The sequence below is a fragment of the Chironomus tepperi genome, unplaced genomic scaffold, assembly GCF_022539635.2.
Source record: "Chironomus tepperi strain 1889 unplaced genomic scaffold, CSIRO-AGI_Ctep_v1 contig_223, whole genome shotgun sequence".
Classification (NCBI taxonomy): domain Eukaryota; kingdom Metazoa; phylum Arthropoda; class Insecta; order Diptera; family Chironomidae; genus Chironomus; species Chironomus tepperi.
The window spans coordinates 2605652-2624655 of record NW_027226345.1 but is presented as its reverse complement, the minus strand read 5'-3'; the positions used below and the strand labels follow the sequence as shown (position 1 = coordinate 2624655).

The 19004-nt window shown below is 35.5% G+C and overlaps 1 protein-coding gene across 3 annotated transcripts in view; it reads right to left on the bottom strand.

Moving 5' to 3' along the window:
* Positions 1-19004, bottom strand: part of LOC139091076 (neural-cadherin-like) — a 317601-nt gene that overhangs the window by 18973 nt on the left and 279624 nt on the right. For all 3 annotated transcript variants that reach the window (XM_070641014.1, XM_070641013.1, XM_070641016.1), the window contains 5 exons: positions 17477-17620; positions 8095-8210; positions 7735-7821; positions 6741-6818; positions 2255-2392 (listed from right to left, as the gene is read on the bottom strand). In XM_070641014.1, coding sequence (XP_070497115.1) covers positions 2255-2392; positions 6741-6818; positions 7735-7821; positions 8095-8210; positions 17477-17620 — 563 coding nt within the window. The remainder of the gene's footprint in view (positions 1-2254; positions 2393-6740; positions 6819-7734; positions 7822-8094; positions 8211-17476; positions 17621-19004) is intronic.

The window sequence follows — 19004 nt, the reverse complement described above, 5'->3', positions numbered from 1 at the left end:
GATCCACTCCCTAGAAGACATTGAGAATATTCACCTAAATGACCGTGTTAATGAATATACTCAATCAATACAATTGGGAATGCTCAATTTTGTGCTTGTTTCTGTTCTATTTGGGACTACGGCTCACAGTATTGAAGACTTACTTCGCTGGCCGTACAGACCAAGTGTGATTCATGGCCTCCCTCAGTCGGTTCCTGAAGCTGGCTACATCTTGCCAATTACCAATATTGAAGGTTAAAACCATGTCTTTTCCTGAGCAATGCCCCATTCAGATACCAAAGCCCTTTACATCACAAAAATAGATCAACTCATCTTTAAAATTTTAAATTTTTTCCATTTCAATAAATTTTAAAACTTTTCTTATCGATTGCAGTACTAAAAGCTCCCAAAAGAAACCTGTCATCTTAACTGAAGACATTAAAAATTCAAAAAAGTTTTTATAAATCCTTTCAATATAGTTTTTGAAATTCATGTCGAATTACCTTTACAAATTCGATATTTTCTCAGAAGAAGCTTTTCTGAATTTTCCCTTGGAAAAATTGTTTTGTAAAAAATTTTCCATAAAAAATCAACTCGAAATATGATAGTAAAGTAAATTTAGGATAGAGAATCCAACAATATTACGTCAAACTTTTTCGTTTGCTGTGGAAAATACAGAGATGCTGTACATTGAGAGGGGTCATATTACCTACGTTTCTGAGATTCTTGTCTGAATTCCACTCTACATCTTACGCTTGACGGAATCTACATCTAAGATACTAAGAAAAGCTTAACGCTAAAGTTTATTTATTGATGCAAACATAATAATGCTGTAGATATGTTGGAGATGATTTTTGAATATCAAAGCATCATTTGAATATCAAAACAGTACATGATGGTAAATACATACTTGCTGAAAATGCATATTTAAATGTATATTGAATTTGGCATTAGCATTTATGGAAACTTTTCATATTCATATTCATATTCATGGTTAGATTTTGTGTTGTAGGTTTTGACACTTGGTATGCATTTTATGAAGTTTATTATGAAGTTTATTGAGATAGTTTGTTGGGAAAATCAGGAAGTTTAGATTTTTTATTGCTGATTATTGTGATTTTTCTATATAAAATTCTATGATGTTCTATGATTCATGAAGTTCATTATGACACACAACTTCGAAAAGGATGAAATTCTAACGAAAGATAGTACTGTACTTGGCCTCACGTTGACTAGTCACCAGGATTGAATGAGTTTACTCAGGAACGGAGCTTTTGTCATCATAAAAAATAAACATTAGCTGTTCAGATTTTAAGGTCCATTGCTGCGTGCTTATATGAATTTCATGGCAATTGATAGTATAACGAGTGAATATACGCCAGATCTTTCGCTCAAACCATGCACCGAAGTACTAAATCAATCCGCTACCGAGCCACTTTGACTCACTTTATACTCGCATCATATGTAGTGAAAATGCGGATCACAGTCTCCCTCATTGAAGCCTAAAGACAATAAACTGACAATAGCGTCATCAAAGGAGTGATTCTGATCCTATTATAAACAGTAGCTCTACTGAGTGAAGTGTTCATATGCACCTTCACTCGTTAAACAGTCATAAGCCGTGAAACGCCCTAGCGAAGCTCTGGATCTCAATTATTTGAATAGTTAAAGGTATTTTTCAGGGATGCAGCTAAACTACTTTGAACTCTGTATTATGAGGAATCATGAGGAATAATTGATTTGATATTGGCAATTGGGAGGCGGAAGTCGGCGATCGAACCAGTTATAGGCGACATCTGAGGGAGGCCATGGATCACAGTTGATCTGTACGGCCAGCGGATTAAAGTAAGTAAGTAAGTAAGTAAGTATGATGAATAATTCAGACGGCTGTCCAACGGCTTTGACCTTCTCATCATTAACCATTCTTAATATCAAGTAAGTTTTAAAACTAGTATCCAATCTTTTCAATTTTTCCATAAAGCATGTAAAATATCCTTCATATTATATGAAAATAAAAGCACTAAATTTTACTCTCGCTTCCTCAATTTCCTCAATTTACATACAAACCCCAATTTTTTACTATCAAACTCCACCAAAAAAAACCCAATTTTTTCCTCAAATATCTTAATTTTAAAATTGCATGAAAAAATATAAAATTTCATTTAAAATATATAAAAATTCACACATGAAATTGCCATCGGCTCATTTCACTCCGTAATTGCTAGTAACTTAACACAATTCCTACATACTTTTTTTAAAATGTACATCAACTTACCTTAAGCACAAAAATTTCACCAGTCGCTTTGTTAATATCAAAATTACTCTCGGATGGATTTTCAGCATTTATGCCCGGTCCAGTCAAAAAGTATATTATATTATTTGGTCTATCTACATCAGCATCATTGGCTGTTACCTGAAATATTGAATGTGGAATTAGCATGTGAATATAGAGTGGATGTGCGAGGGAAATAAGAAGAATTTTAGATGAATCCAGTATCCATAATCAGGCAAGAGAAGCTTTTCTCATTTTCCAAGCTTAATTCCCTTTAAAAAATCTTTTAACTTCCACCATGACTCAATCAATCGAGTCACTATTCCGTCACCACAAAGTAGAGCTTATTGATTGACAATAATGATTATTGCTGACAAAAATTACATTTAATCATAAAAAATGATCGAATTCAGCCTCAATGTCTCATATTTCACTTAAAAAAATATAATTTTCAGCTCCAACGCTATCGCATTAACCTCGAAGCTCCTTTTTAGCGCATTTTTGAAATTTTTTTTCAAAAAGGTAGCTTAATAAGACACTTTGTCTGTTCGGCTGCCGATAAAAACTTTTTATCTAGACATCGTAGAGAGCTCGGAATAGTTTTAAAAGATCAGTTCCATAAAGTTATTGCGGCGCCGGCCATTTAAAAGTTTCAAATCAACGCATAAATAGTATAATTAACAATTTTTCATTTTCATATACAACAACAACAAAAACACGTTTTTTCATTGTTTTACAGTGTACTTCAATGTTTTTCGATGTTTTAACAGTGTTAACTGAACAAAGTTTGAATTATTTTTGACCGTTATGTGGTTTAAATTATGAAAATCCGTTAAATGATGAAATTCTTAAAAATCTAGTATGATGACTTGGAATTTACTGGATCTTGTTTTGTGGGTCTGGAAGTGACCTGGATCCTACTGGATTTTGTTTTTTGGATCGGGAAGTGACCTGGATACTACTGGATCTCGTTTTGTAGGTCTGGAAGTGGCCTGGATCCTACTGGATCTTGTTTTATGGGTTTGGAAGTGATCTGGATAATACTAGATCACGTTTTTTAGGTCTGAAAGTGACTTAATAATCAATTACTGATCGCTGGGACAAAAATGCGCTTAAGTCCCTCGATCAATAATACGAGGACTTTTGTAATTTTTTTTTGCATTATTGTTATTTTTTTTATTTCACAAAAGTGATTTAATTAAAATTGCCATAGAGAGAGTGATTGTGTGTGCATTGCATCCATACTGGTACAGCATGAATAATTAAATGAAGCTTCAATAGTGTCTGTTGCCGCTATTCATGCTGATCCTCCCTTCAACTGACAATGTTTTTCTTTTTTTATCAATAAATTTTTTATTATATGCAAGTTGATGGGGAAGTTCATACCCATTGAATGAAAGCTTGTCGTCAAAGTGTATTTAATTTTTGTTGTGCATTTATGGATGTGGAAAATTGGAAAGGAGGATCGAGATGATGATTTTTTGGGGGAGGGGGATCATTTGAAGATTCTATCGGTAAAATAGAACAATGGATGAATTGATTCTTGCACTATGGATGCATTGTAGGCAGTAGGTGTGATATTATGCAAGGTTTGGTGGTGAAGCGGCTGCTGGGTTTAGTGATGCCTTGTTCTGCTCTGTTTCATTTCTCTGCAGTTGGAAATTTGTTGTTTATTTAGGCAATTTTGTCATGAAACTCAGTGTCACCAAGCAGGCTAAATGCAGAGTTCTCAAAAGCAGAACAAGCATAAGTGCATGACCGACAACATGCTCGACTAGTATATTTGATTGCAGTGAGCTCTTGAAAGCTTCATCATTGTCTGTTAGGGGTGTCATGGGTGCATTCACTTGAGGGGTGGATTTGGAGGTTCTAGTTCCTTAAAATAACTCAAAAAATCGTCGATAGCATCACCCTAAGCACACTCTATATTATTAATCCCTAAACATGAACCCCACATCCCAAAACAATCCTCCAATTCCCCTCAATTTTTTATAACATTTCTTTAATCTCACTCATTCATTTAATTTTTCGGTGGCTATTGCCATGTTGGCTGCAAGCAATATTACGAGCTGCTATTATATTTGTCTCTCTCACTCTTTTTCATCCCTTATCACATTATGCATACATTATGCTACAGAATATGAGCAAAAAAAAATCTCTTTTTTTTGGCATCACTGAAAAAAAAAATTACTCGTACAAGACCAGCATTGCTACTGCATACATCCAACATGCAGAAGAGTTCAAAAAATATATATATTTTTTAAATTAATTTCATTTACGTTCATGACGTAATGAATGAAAGTTTTTATTTGGTGCTATAATGCATGTGACTGTTTGATGCTGAGAATGATGTATGACTGATGGTGATAAGGTGGGATGGAATTAATTATGGGAGTTGGGGTTGGAAACTTGGATGTATTTTAAAACAGGAAAACAGTCAGTTAGTTAGTTCTTTGGCTGGGGTGCACGTAGGACTCATTGTCACGCGTAGGGAATGTCCAAAGACAGCTCTATCCAGGAAATCAGTAACTAGTGCTATTTTGGGGTTCTGTAGCTTTATTGCCATGCTGATATTAGCAGAGCTCGAAGTCGAGTCAAGTTGAGTCGAAGTCGAATCAAGTTGAGTCGAAGTCGAGTCAAGTGGAGTCGAAGTCGAGTCAAGTTGAGTCGAAGTCGAGTCAAGTTGAATCGAAGTAGAGTCAAGTTGAATCGAAGATGAGTCAAGTTGAGTCGAAGTCGAGTCAAGTTGAGTCGAAGTCGAGTCAAGTTGAGTCGAAGTCGAGTCAAGTTGAATCGAAGTCGAGTCAAGTTGAGTCGAAGACGAGTCAAGTTGAGTCGAAGACGAGTCAAGTTGAGTCGAAGACGAGTCAAGTTGAGTCGAAGACGAGTCAAGTTGAGTCGAAGTCGAGTCAAGTTGAGTCGAAGTCGAGTCAAGTTGAGTCGAAGTCGAGTCAAGTTGAGTCGAAGTCGAGTCAAGTTGAGTCGAAGTCGAGTCAAGTTGAGTCGAAGACGAGTCAAGTTGAGTCGAAGTCGAGTCATGTTGAGTCGAAGTTGAGTCAAGTTGAGTCGAAGTCGAGTCAAGTTGAGTCGAGTCAAGTTGAGTAGAATATAGAAAATTCACAAAATTTTTGTATTAATCACAGCTTCCCTAAACATTACATAATATTCAAATAACCGCAACATAATATGCTTAATTGATATCAAATTGAACCTTTCATACTCAAATTGTATAAAAAATTTTTATTGGATCAAAAGTTTAATTGAAAAATAATAAAATATCAAGCCTCAAAAAAGAATTTTTTTCTCATATTTTTTCCCGAATTAATATTGAAATTTCCGGTTGAAAAATGAAAAGCTCTTTATAAATGTTCTCTTCATTATTTTTGTTCAGTCTTCCTTACGCGACCGTCACCTTTTTTTCTCTCGTTTTTTTTAACAAGACTTAGCCTTAAGACCCATCTTTATAGTACAGACCAGAAAATAGAATCTTTCTATAACATCTATGTTAATTATTCAAAGGAAATAAAAGCGGAACAGCTGCCAGCATCATAGTCTTTACTCATTTTATGTAAGGAATTTTTTGAATATGTAGAGCAAGTTGGGAGTCTAGGTGAGGTGATGATGTGGATTAGATGCATTTTTTGAGGATAATGTTAAGCTATAGGCAGGAAATAACTAGTATCTGATTTGAATTTCCAAGAGGGTTTCCAAGGTTCTCTAAGAATTAACAATTACTGAAATTGGAAATTGAAGAGTCCAAGAAGGCACATGGAGAACAAATAGCTGAAAATCTGACCCAAAAACAGTTGAAATCCGGGTGAGACTCTGGATATAGGCGAAATTCGATGAATTTTGGCTTCAGAAAAAAGTCAAGTTGGTGTTAAGTTGAAGTCAAGTTGGTGTTAAGTTGAAGTCAAGTTGGTGTCAAGTTGAAGTCAAGTTGGCTTGGGATCAAGCTATCAGCCATATCTGCACCATGTAGCATGAGGATTCGCCAGCCATGGAGCAAAGACAAATGGTTGGTTTAGTCGCAAAACTCAACGACTGCTCCGATTTTGTAGGGAGGAGTCGGCTCGACTGTATTTAACTTTAAGTTGACTAGTTATGTGTGTTGTGCTTACTAGATTGAGTGGCACTAGCATGAGGCTGCTATAGCACCTGAATATTTCAATTTTTCGGTTGAATTTCAGTACCAAGCTGACCTCAGTGCTATGTTGGAATCATCTTGATAGTGCTATGCTGGATCTCTTGTTAATCCAATGTGCAATACGGTCCACAATACCTCATATCATTAAATAACCACCCAAACTGACTCCTATCTACTCTCATACACTCAAATAAAATAATTATCCTAAACTTTCTCATTTCTTTTCATTCTTCTTCCTTTTTTAATTCATATTACATCTACATCTTCTTTCCTTATTTTCTCCTCTCGCACATAGTAATATAATATTTACAGCAATGAATTTTTAATAGGAAAAATGCTCACCTTTAGTACTCGCTTTGGAAGAGCACGATCATCCTCTTCGGTGATTTGTGTACGATATGAAGTTTTTTCGAAAATTGGCTGTTGTTGAATTTTTATATATTTTTTGGAGGGGGGAGTAAGTAAAGTTGGAAATAAAATTTTATTATTAGTTATATAATGAGGGGTCGGGTCGTTCACTTATTACGTAACGCTATTAAGGAGGGAAGGAGTTGGGATAGGGTTGAGATTGGGTTTGGATGAGGTTGGGATGGAGTTAGGATTGGGTTGGGGTTGGGTTGGGTTTGGATTGGGTTTGGATTGGGTTTGGATTGGGTTGGGATTGGGTTTGGATTGGGTTTGGATTGGGTTGGGATTGGGTTGGGATGGAGTTGGGATGCGGTTAGGATTGGGTTTGGATTGGGTTGGGATTGGATTGGGATGGAGTTGGGATGCGGTTGGGATGCGGTTAGGATTGGGTTTGGATTGGGTTAGGATTGGGTTTGGATTGGGTTTGGATTGGGTTGGGATTGGATTGGGATGGAGTTGGGATGCGGTTGGGATGCGGTTAGGATTGGGTTTGGATTGGGTTAGGATTGGGTTTGGATTGGGTTTGGATTGGGTTGGGATTGGATTGGGATGGAGCTGGGATGCGGATGGGATTGGGTTGGGATGGGGTTGGGAGGAGATTGGGATGGGGTTAGGATGAGGTTAGGAGGGGGTTGGAATGAGATTTGGATAGGGATTGCAATGAGATTGGGATGGGGTTGGGATCGATGGTTCATAAGACTAGTGAGGGTCAAAAGTAGAGTAAGCAAGACTCCATTTCCTGGCCAACATTCGTGGTAGCCGCCTCCCGACAACCAAAAAGGAAACTACTGTCTTTGAAAGACCGGCCTCCATGGAGACCTGCCTACTCTAGTCAACAGGGGTCAATAGGGGTCAACAGGATCAATTTTTCGAGTTACGTAATAAGTGAATGGCTTAGAAAAATTGAAATTCACAACATTTAACTTACAGAATTATCATTTACATCTCTAACGTTTATCACAACCGTTGTGTAGTTTTCCTTAAAACTATCGGACGCTGTAATGCGCAGCTCGTACTGTAAAAATAAAATAAATTTTTTTATTACTTCACAATTTCTTCCAATATTTGATCGTAAAAAAAGCGTAAATTATCAGCAAATTTTCCACATGAATAAATCTTTTTTCCATCAAAAAACTGAACGGTTGGTTGATGAAAGGAGCACGAAAAAAAAAAATTAGCAATTAGAGCTCAAATGAGCATGAAAACAGAAAAGAAATCACAGAAAATCCTTTTCGATGACACAAGAAATAATAAAAAAAAAATAATATTAAAAAAGGGTCATACTTACTTTTTTGATTTTCTCATAGTCGAGTGCGCAGGCTATAAAAATTTGACCCGTTGTATTATGGATACGGAATGTTCCGTCGCTATTACCACTACTTATTTTATACTGAACAGGAGATGCTGAAAAAAAGAGACAATAAAAATTATTATGAGGAAATGTCAGAGACGAGAAAATCGAGAACCAAAAAGTCAAAACGATAAACTTTATTATTGGCACTTTTGTTATGGATGTAGAATATATACGTTCTGAACAATGTCGATGTATGTGGATGAATGGATGGATGAGTGGAACAAGCTCAGACAATAAATTTATTTATATATGAGAATGAGAAAAACATTTTTTCTTTTTTGGGAAAATGATGATAAGGAAAAGTTTGGATGTAATATCGATTTATGTGTTGCTGAAGCAAGTAAGGAAGTTTATGATTTGGCAGGAAGCTAGTTTTTAGATAGGAGGAAATAAAGACTGTTTATAGACAAGTTATGTTGAGATTTGTGTTGAGCTAAAATTATATTTTCACGAGTCGATCCAAAGTTAGATACTCTCGGGTCGAGCCAAAGTAAAATATTCTCGGGTCGAGCCAAAGTAAAATATTCTCGGGTCGAGCCAAAGTTAGATTCTCTCGGGTCAAGCCAAAGTTAGATACTCTCGGATCGAGCCAAAGTTAGATACTCTCGGGTCGAGCCAAAGTTAGATACTCTCGGGTCGAGCCAAAGTAAAATATTCTCGGGTCGAGCCAAAGTTAGATCCTCTCGGATCGAGCCAAAGTTAAATACTCTCGGGTCGAGCCAAAGTTAGATACTCTCGGGTCGAGCCAAAGTTAGACACTTTCGGGTCGAGCCAAAATTAGATACTCTCGGGTCGAGCCAAAGTTAGACACCTTCGGGTCGAGCCAAAATTAGATACTCTCGGGTCGAGCAAGGTCAACCGCACCTCTCATCCTCAACATCCAAAATGTTCCAACATTATCAACATCCTTATCTAAACTGAAGCTTTATACTAAATAAAACAAACAAATTTGGTTATGTCTGTTGTAAACAAAAGAACCAGAAGACATGAAATTTGAATCTTCTCAGGCTAACTTAACATTTCGGAATAAAACTATTCATTAGAACATGAGAAGCATAGCATGTAGTAGTTCCAATTGACTTATTATGCTTTAGAAATTCTATACTTTTTTTTTAAACTTGAAACTTTTTACCAAACATCTGCAATAAATTTTAATTTGGTACTCAACATCCTTCAACTGTGCCATTTAACAAGTCAATAGTAATTACATCAGTATTACAACAAAAATGTGATTATTCAACAACTCCTCATACGATATGAAATGGAACAAGTGCTGATCGATATGCAAAAAAAGTTTTATCAGTTTCTAACCTCATTTTGACTATTATCTGCTTAAATTGAATTGAAAACCTTCAGAACATTTATGGCGAAAGTGTTCAAATAAATTTTCGATTTGCATTTTTTTAGCTTCTTCTCTTTTTGGCTTTGGATTCCTTTTTTGGATGATGTAAAAGGGATGTTTGATTTGGATTTTATTGGTTTGAAGATTGAAAATGGTTTTGGAAATTTAATGGTTTTTAACAGGTTTTTGAAGATTGAGGGAGTTGGTGAGGAGTCTGCTCAGTGATTATGTATCGCGAATAATCGTCGAAAAATTGACTTTTTGGGACCTGTAACGAGTGATTTGTATCCAAATATCAACCCCACTTCATCGCCATACCCCTTCTTTGGATTCAAATCTTAATCCTAGTCTATACGTCCATCCATTATCCAAATCACAACCCTTCTCCATTCTCCTACCACTTCTCTGTAACCAAATCTAAACCAACTCCATCCCTCTATCCCTTCTCCATAGCCAAATATTTAACCCAATCGGTCCCTCTACCTCTTCTTCGTAACCAAATCTCAATCCTAATCCATCCCGCACCCCTTTTCTGTAGATAAAAATCAGCTCCACACCATTCCTCTACCCTTTCTCCGTACCCAGATTTCAACCCTATTCCATTTCCTTACACCTTTTCTGCAACCAAACCTCAACCACACTCCATCCTTTTTCTCCTTCTCCGTAACCAAATCTAAACCCTAGTTCATCACTCTACACCTTCTCTGTAATCAGATCTAAAGCCAATTTCAATCCCCACACCTTATTCGTTGCTAAGCCTCAACCTTAGTCCATCTTCCCATCCCTTCTCCATAACCAAATCTCCACCCCCCTCTATCTCCCCATCTCTTCTGCGTAACCTAATCTCAACCCAACTCCATCCTCCTTTCCCATCTCTAGAACCAATCCATCTCAACCCCACTCCCACTCCATCCATATACTTCTTCTCTATAATCAAATCTTAATTCATATTCAATCAGATCCAACTTCAACCCCACTCCACTTATTCGTAACTAATTCTCAACCTTTGGCCATATCCCTAACCTTACCCATCTCTAAGAGCATCACATAACAAGTGAACAACCCCTTTACAACCGCAAACACGAAACAGCCTAAATAAACAACCGTCAAGTTGACTTAACCAAACAATTCAACCAAAAGATTCAAAAATTTTACCACTTTTTGCAACAATTAAAATATAAATATTTCACTTTTCATCATGAATAAATAATTTTAGATGGAAAAACTTTATTAATTATAAATTTTGTGCATACTCAAAAAATTTTGAATTCATTAAAATAACTTTTCTTTTATGCATATAAAGTGAAGCAGCTTCCACCGCCATCAATTGCAAAAAGTTCAATAGAAAATAAATTGAAAAAAAGTCTAGCTGAATGGATGTTCAATAGTGTAGTAAAATCACAGGATCTAATTAGTCAATTCAACTGAATGAAATAATAGTAATTCACCACATATATTGAGTATAAAACTTTATTTTGTACCCCCAAGTGGTTAAAAGCATTTTAATTACATTCTATTATAAGGCTTTAGTTGAATGATTTCATTAAATCACATGGTGTGCTGAATGAAAAATGGTTATTTTTTATGGAAAGTTATTATTGAGTTTAATGAGATTTGAATTAGATTAGACTGGGTGATTGAGGTTTCATAGGTTAATTGGGAGTTAGTTGTAGATAATTTGATTAATATTTGAGTATTTGGGAATTATTTAAGTCGCTGGAAGGATATTATGTGCTTTAAATTCTCAAATATGCTCAAATTCATGATGCGGAAGTGATCAATTAGATTTTGCATAATTTTTTAAAATTTTTTAATTTATTCTGCATTTTTTGACCATTTTCTTAATTTTTCTGAATAATATAAGGAACCGTTCACTTATTACGTTCGTTTTTTAGAGGGAAAGGACATTTTGGACATTTAGGACATTTTGTAACGAGGGGGGAGGGGGTATCTAGAAATTCGTTTTTTTTTTTTGCGTAATTTAATAAGTGAACGGCCTCTAAAGCACCGCTACCTCACTGTATAACTCTATTTTTTAGGCAACAAATGATGTTTGACGAGATTTGAATATATTTTGATATTTTCATCAATTAAGCATTATTTTGATCATTTTTTGGAATTGCACAACGTTCTCTGTAGAGCACAAGTCACTATATTAACGATCATATCCAAAGTTGGTCTGATGACACAATGACGGCTGTTTTCGACCCATTTTCTTAGCAAAAATGCATGTCTAAATGAAATATTTAGAATATTTTAAGAATTGCTTCATAAAGATTGATATTTGCTCAAATTTCTAGAATAGGTCTTGGATTTTGTAAGTTGAAAAAAGATTGGAGATTTCTAGCAGTAAATATACACATCAGTATTGGAATGAGATTCCTGTAGAGACCTATTAATGTTATATCATTGGGAGTGCAGTAGTAAAAATGTATAATTTATAAATGACACTTTACCATGTTTTCGAATAACCCACGGTAGTTCAGTGGTTGAAGCATATGATTGAAAAATTTTAAAGACAAAGGCTCGAGTCCAGAGATTAGAATTATGCTTTTCTGTCAGATCAATAATCAGAGAATCCAAATCACCCTAATTCAGTCACTCACTCATTTCATCGTTTCAAATCTATTTTAGTGTCTAAGTCCCCCCAACTCCATCAAAATTCCCAAAACAATTGTATCAAATTTTAAGCAATCCCATTCAAAAATCCACAAAAGAGCTCTCATCACTCCATAACTTCATCAAAAATCCTCATTTCTATTCAAATTGATGTTATTCTACCCTAAATTTATTTTATTTAAAAAAAAATCAAGTTTTTCTCATTTAAAAATCACAACTTCTCATTCCTCCTTAATAGACCCACCCCTAAATAATAATAAAACAAAATCATCAGACAAGAAGATTTTTTGTGATGATCTAAAATAAAGATGGTTCATAGAATATTTATCATCAAATAGACTTAATGTTTATTTCTCTTTGAACTCAATTTTCTTTTCATTTGTCTCTTGAAATATTAAACAAACAACTCGATAAGTATAAAAAAAAGAGGAAGGCACAGAAAAAATTATAATTTCGTACTGAAATAAATGACACAAAATTTTCCGCATTATTTACTATATCACTGACACATAAAATATCAACATGAACAAAACAAGAAATATTTTTTTATTATTTGTTTTTATTTGTGATAGTAAAAAAAATACTATGCAGGAAAATTGGGGAGGTAGATTGAGAGATTTTTGGGGTCATTGGGGGTTAGTGACGCATTATTCATGAATTTATGCTCATATATGGAAAATTGACATTAATTTGAACTGTAATCCAAAATATTGAACGTTAAACTAGTTCCCGGAGTGTAAAATGTACCAGAAAGGTCAATACTGTGTCTCTAGGACAGCATTGTCACCACCTGATGCCAAAATCCACTCCAAAGTCGACTTTATTCCGAACTGTCATCATATTGCTTCAAATTGTACTTTTACGGAATTCGGAATTGATTTCCCGATTAAAACAAGTCGATTCGATTCAAATCCAGTTTCTTTATATAGCTTTATAGAGAGTCAAACAACCGTGAAGCCGGATTTTTGATCGATTACCAGAAAGACACATAGTGTAGATAAGTCGAAAAATATTGTCCCACACCGGTGAGATTCTAGCTTGTGACCGGATTAGGTGAAACTCAGCCTAACGCCAAGTTCATTCTAGAACGTGTGTCTTTTGGATTAACCAACTTGTGCCATTCAGCTTTGATCAATATCTCCCCAAAACCTCCTCAACCCCCCAATCTGACTCCACAACTCAACCCTCCAAAAAAATCCAGCTAATCTTCTCCAAAAACAAAAGGGAAAGAACGGATAAATGAAACAGTGCCATAAAAAAAAAGTGTTGGAAGTGCTTCAATCTCCTATAACAATGACAATGTTTATTATTATGCTCATCGTTGATAGAGTAAACTTCACTACAAGTATTGATTTCACAAAGCTATTATATGAGTTTGAGGAACTTTAGGTGATAATTTTTTATATTGTTTGCTTTGTCATTTTTATGATACAGGAGGGTGATTGGGGGGAGAAGGCAGGGGGTTGATAGGTATAAGTTAAGATATTGGTGTATTAAGGCAATTTGTGGGAGATATGCTGATTGTTTAGGGTTTAGATGGTCTATGTACATATGAGAATCCAAGTACATATGAAACCGAATGTTCTGGATCTGTATCCGAGCTTCACAAATGAAGATGGCTCCATAATTGAACTTAAAGGCTCCTAAAATTCTTTTATTAACACAAAATAGAATTCTTTTACTTTGGGCTGCTATATGGGCCCAAAAACGTGGGTTAGCTTATTAAAAATCCATCCCTGGTAACCAGCAATGTTGAATTCATATAAACTAGAGTTAAGGCTGTTCAAAGCTCATTTTTACCACACTATGTGCCAAAAATCTCAAAATTGCACACAACACACGAGCCGAGCTTCATAACAAGAACGGTAAAATGGAAAAAGAGCTTCAAAAATTAGACATGACCTGGGATTGAATCCGGGATCTTTGGCAAGTAAGGCCAAAGCTCTACTTCAGACTTTGTGGATGGCAAGAGATCGCGTGGAAGACCGAAGAATTCTTGAATTGCATGTGTTGAACTGGCAGAAGGTTTCGAAGGATAGGGCTGTCTTCAGACATTCCCTACGCGCGGCAATGGGCCCTCGTGCACCCCAGCCAAGGATGTAAGTAAGAAAGGCCAACGCTCTATCATTTAGGCCTTTGAAACCATTTCACAGCTCACGATTAGATTGCTTAATTACGAATTAATTCAAGAAAAATGCTCATCACCTTAACTACAACCTTTAAATTTCAAACAGTATCATAAACATCAATTCAGTCAGTCCATACCACCCTCTAATTTAATCATCACCCACCAATCTCTCCACCTCATCAACTCCCATTACCACCCATCACATTTATCACCAAAAAAAGGATAAAATGTAACAGTAAGTACACAATTCAATGAGATCACTCCAAATATTTATTTACAGCTTCTCTTACTAATAAATGAATGAGAAAAAATGGGGTTAAAATCAACATTACTCGATAAAAGGGAATATTGTAAACAACAACAAAAAAAAAAGTTTACAGCCATAGCCTTTTATGTCATCATCATCATCGTCGTCGACATCAATTCCAATCGTTACGATTGGATATAAAATGAGAGAAAAATAAATAAAATAAAGAAATTTACGCATCAGATGGATTTTTTTTGGGATGGAACTGGCATCGAAGATGAAATATTAATTTTGAATTAATGAGAAATTTCACATTCGATGCAGTTAAATGTTCTGCGGAACTAATTGGAAATTGCTATTTGGTGCCCGACAACTGTCCAGATTTTTGCACGTCTATATATAGTTTCTATGCAAAACTTATTGAATAGGATTAATGGGAAATAATAAATTGGCATTTCTAGGAAATTGTTAATTAGGCATGCAACTTTGATGAGATGATATTGTATATGCGTGGTATTGATTTTTGTATACGGTTACTGTCTAATAATAATGAAAATAATGAAGGTGAAAGGTTACAGCGATGAGATTTGTAAATGCACGAAGCGAAGAGACATAGACACTGCAATTTTGATGGTTGATTGAATCTATTGTATCGTAAATATTCTACCAAATTATTAGAGGTTCTCGAGATGGATATGAAGGTTTCTCATTCATAGATCGAGGCTTGTAGTCTCATGCAGTAACGTTCTGTGTCTATATCTCGGTCTTGGTCTCTGTCTCATTGTCTCATTCTTTGTCTCTAGTCTCTGGTCTCTGGTCTCTGGTCTATGGTCTCTGGTCTCTGGTCTATGGTCTCTGGTCTCTGGTCTCTCTCTCTGTCATGGTCCCTATCTCGGTCTCGATCTTGATTTCGGTCTCTGGTCTCAGTCCTCGTCTCAGTCTAGGTCTCTGTCTCAGTCTTTATCTCGGTCTTTGTCACGGTCTCTGTCTCGGTCTCTCTTCGGTTTCTGTCCTGTTCCTAGGTCTGTGTCCATGGCCTCTGTCTTGGTCTCGAAAATTCGTCAAAATCGAGACTTTAGGAATCTCCAGAGCTTGAAATCGACTCGAATTTTATATAAATTCAAACTTTGGGAAACCCTTCTAATTATGACATGAAATGCAATATTCAGTAAACTGACCTTTAAAATTATAATATTAAACTAACTCATGTAGGTAAGTAGCCAGTCGTTGACCATACCATAAGCTACACTTAGCCCTCAGAAGCACACAAAAAAGTTAAATTTCCCAACTCAAAGAATTCAAATAAAATTTATTCATTTAATTTTCCTCACAGCCTCCCAAAGCTCACATCCAAAAAATGCGAGACATTACGCACATTTGCTTCCATTTCTCCCCTCTCGACAGATCAACACAAAATAAAAAGAAGTTTCGCTGAGTAAAGAAGTCAAAATTAAAACAAAAAAAGTTTTTTGGCTTCTTTTTACTTTCATCATAAATGTTTTATGACTTTTATTTACATTTAAACTTTTTATTTCCATTTTCAATCCTTCCTCCCTATCACATACAACATTTCTGTTTGTTTTTTAACTGAAAATTACGTTAATGCTTCCACTTTTTTTTTGTTTTTTTGTCTTTTCAACGTAATTTTTAATAATAAAAACAAATTAAACTTTCACATTCAACGAGTTCGGCTGACTCATTAAAATTTTAAATTTTTGTTGTTACTGATTCTCGTGTAGGTGACTGGATGGAAATCAGATTTTTTGTTGTTTTTGAACGTTTAAACCTTCAATAAAGTCTGAATTAATTTTATATGATTTTATTTGCAAGCTTGTCTGTAATAAAGCTCAAATTCTAACTCATTCCTTATGACCCCCCAAAATTCAGCCTCTGTCTTAGAACTCAAGATCCCACTCATTCCTTATGACTCCCTAAAATTCAGCCTCTGTCTTAGAACTCAAAATCCCACTCATTCCTCATGACTCCCCAAAATTCAGCCTCTGTCTTAGAACTCATTATCCCACTCATTCCTTATGACTCCCCAAAATTCAGCCTCTGACTGTCTTAGAACTCAAGATCCCACTCATTCCCCATACTCAGCCACACCCAGCACGATGAATAAATGAAAATTATGTTAGGCGTCAAAAAAAATTGTGATGAATGGAAACTCTTTGTGAATTTTTTATGATCAAAAGTTCTCCCTCGGTCCATTTTTACGTCCATAAAGAACTTTCATCTGGCTCCTCACAAGACGCATCTTTTTCATTATGGTAGATCTCAAAATTGCGCCTCATTAAGTGTCTTGAAGCTCATTTTCTTTCATGCTGTTCCTTAATTTTTTCTTTTTTTCCTTTTTCATCATCTATAATTTCCATCCATTCCATTTCACCATCATCATAAAAGTCCCAAGTCATAAATTCCATGAGGATAACACAAAAAAAATGTGTACAAGTTTGAATGATAGTTGGGGATGTTGAGTGGGGATTTATGAGCATTTTTTAAGGGATGATAGGGATTATGGTGATGATAGCGAAAGGGTGTTAAGTGAGGCATGGTTTTAGGTAGGTTAATGTAGTCGGTAGACTGTTTATGGCAAGATAATGGATTATTTTAAAGAAATTAAGGTTTAGCATGGTTTGCTGTCGACCTTGGACTCAAAAATGATGATTGTGCGACGAGACGTGGGTGTTTGAACCCCTAGACCTATGTCAGTGGTGGGTAACCTTTGTGTCGCGGCCTCTAAGTGTGCTGCTAAGAAATTTCGGAAATGTCATGAACCGTACGTCGTGTGACCAAGATGTGTACCAAGATATGCCGCAAAAAACAATAAGCTGCTCACCACTGGTCCAAGATAACACAGAATCTACAGTCTTAAGTACCATCCAGTCAAAATAAAACCATATTTCCACTTTCCATCCACATTTAAATGTGCCAAAAAAAAAATAAAACATAAAAAAATACCAAAAAAATATGTACTCACATTCATTGTGCGTTCGAGCTGTAACTGTAAGTATCGGATGATTAATTTCCTCATTTTCATCGACCTCTGTTTCGTAAAATGCTTTCTCGAAGAATAGAGGATAATCTTCCTTATCAGCAATTCCAGTGCGAATGAATTTTGTAACTGTAACAAAAGAAATAGAAAAAAATGAGTAATCAAAGGCGAATTACTTATGTTTTGTTGTGTGATTAATTTGCGAGATTGAAATCACAGATGTTGCTACCCATTATTATATCCCATCAATTCCCATTTCTATATCCCCCCACACCCAAATTGAGATGAAAAAGAAGCTTTTTTCATTCTAGTCTTTTGTGTTTGATTTCTTCTTTTCTATCATGATTGTGATTCTCATGACAATTGCTCTAGATATATCTTAAACATGCTTACTTACTGATTATTTACTTGCTAAAGAATGAAGTCGCATGGTGGAGGAATTTTTTGGGGGAATTTTATTGTTGGGAATTTTGTAAATAATGATTTTAGATTGAATATTTTGGAGTACGGTTGGTTACTGCGATTAAAATACAATAGATAATACACAGTTAATGATAGAATTGTTATTATAAGTTGCCAGGTCTGAGTATTGAATCCTTAAGTATCAACTATCCAAACTGGCTCTTTAAAGCCTTAACCAGGGAGGATACCTCAATTAGGATACTTAAAGCCTGACCTACTCAACATTTGACTTAATTCATACTTGACCTACACCAGATTTGACCTAGTCCAAACTTAACCTACAGCAGACTTGACGGACTCTATACTTAATCTACACCAGACTTGACTGACTCTAAACTTTACCGACTCCATATTTGACCTACACCAGACTAGACCTAGTCCATACTTGACGTACTCCAGACTTGACCTACACCAGACTAGAACTAGTCCATACTTGACGTACTCCAGACTTGACCTACACCAGACTTGACCTACACCAGACTTGACCTACTCCATACTTAACCTAATCCAGACTTTGAGCTAATCTTGAGGTTCAATTGTTCCAAAATTCGACAACATTCCAACATGAATCTGGCATGCTGTCGGATTTAACCTTAATCAAGCACCAAATCAGTGTCATGACGACCTGATGTTGAATTTTAGATCAAATAATCGATTTGTGTTATTCTGGCACGAATCTAGATCCTTTACGATTAAGGACAGTCGTTAAAATACTATATTCCAGGTTTTTAGTAGATTTAATTTTTTTAATGCTGTATGTTGTCAAGTCAAGTCCAAAAAACACTATAACTGAATTTTATTGCAGCATTTAAGTACCAAACAACCAGACCACAACACAACCGACTATCCAATTCATCACATACCTCCCAAAAACTCATCAACTTACCAACTATAACCTTAAATACTATAAAAAGAAGCAGAAGACATTCAACTGTGGATTTAGTCCGGAAAACTTTTTTCATCCAATTCTCTTCATTTATATTGCACAATGGATATATGTGTGCTGTACACACTTTATCTGATTTCATTCTATTGACATAATCCACAATTT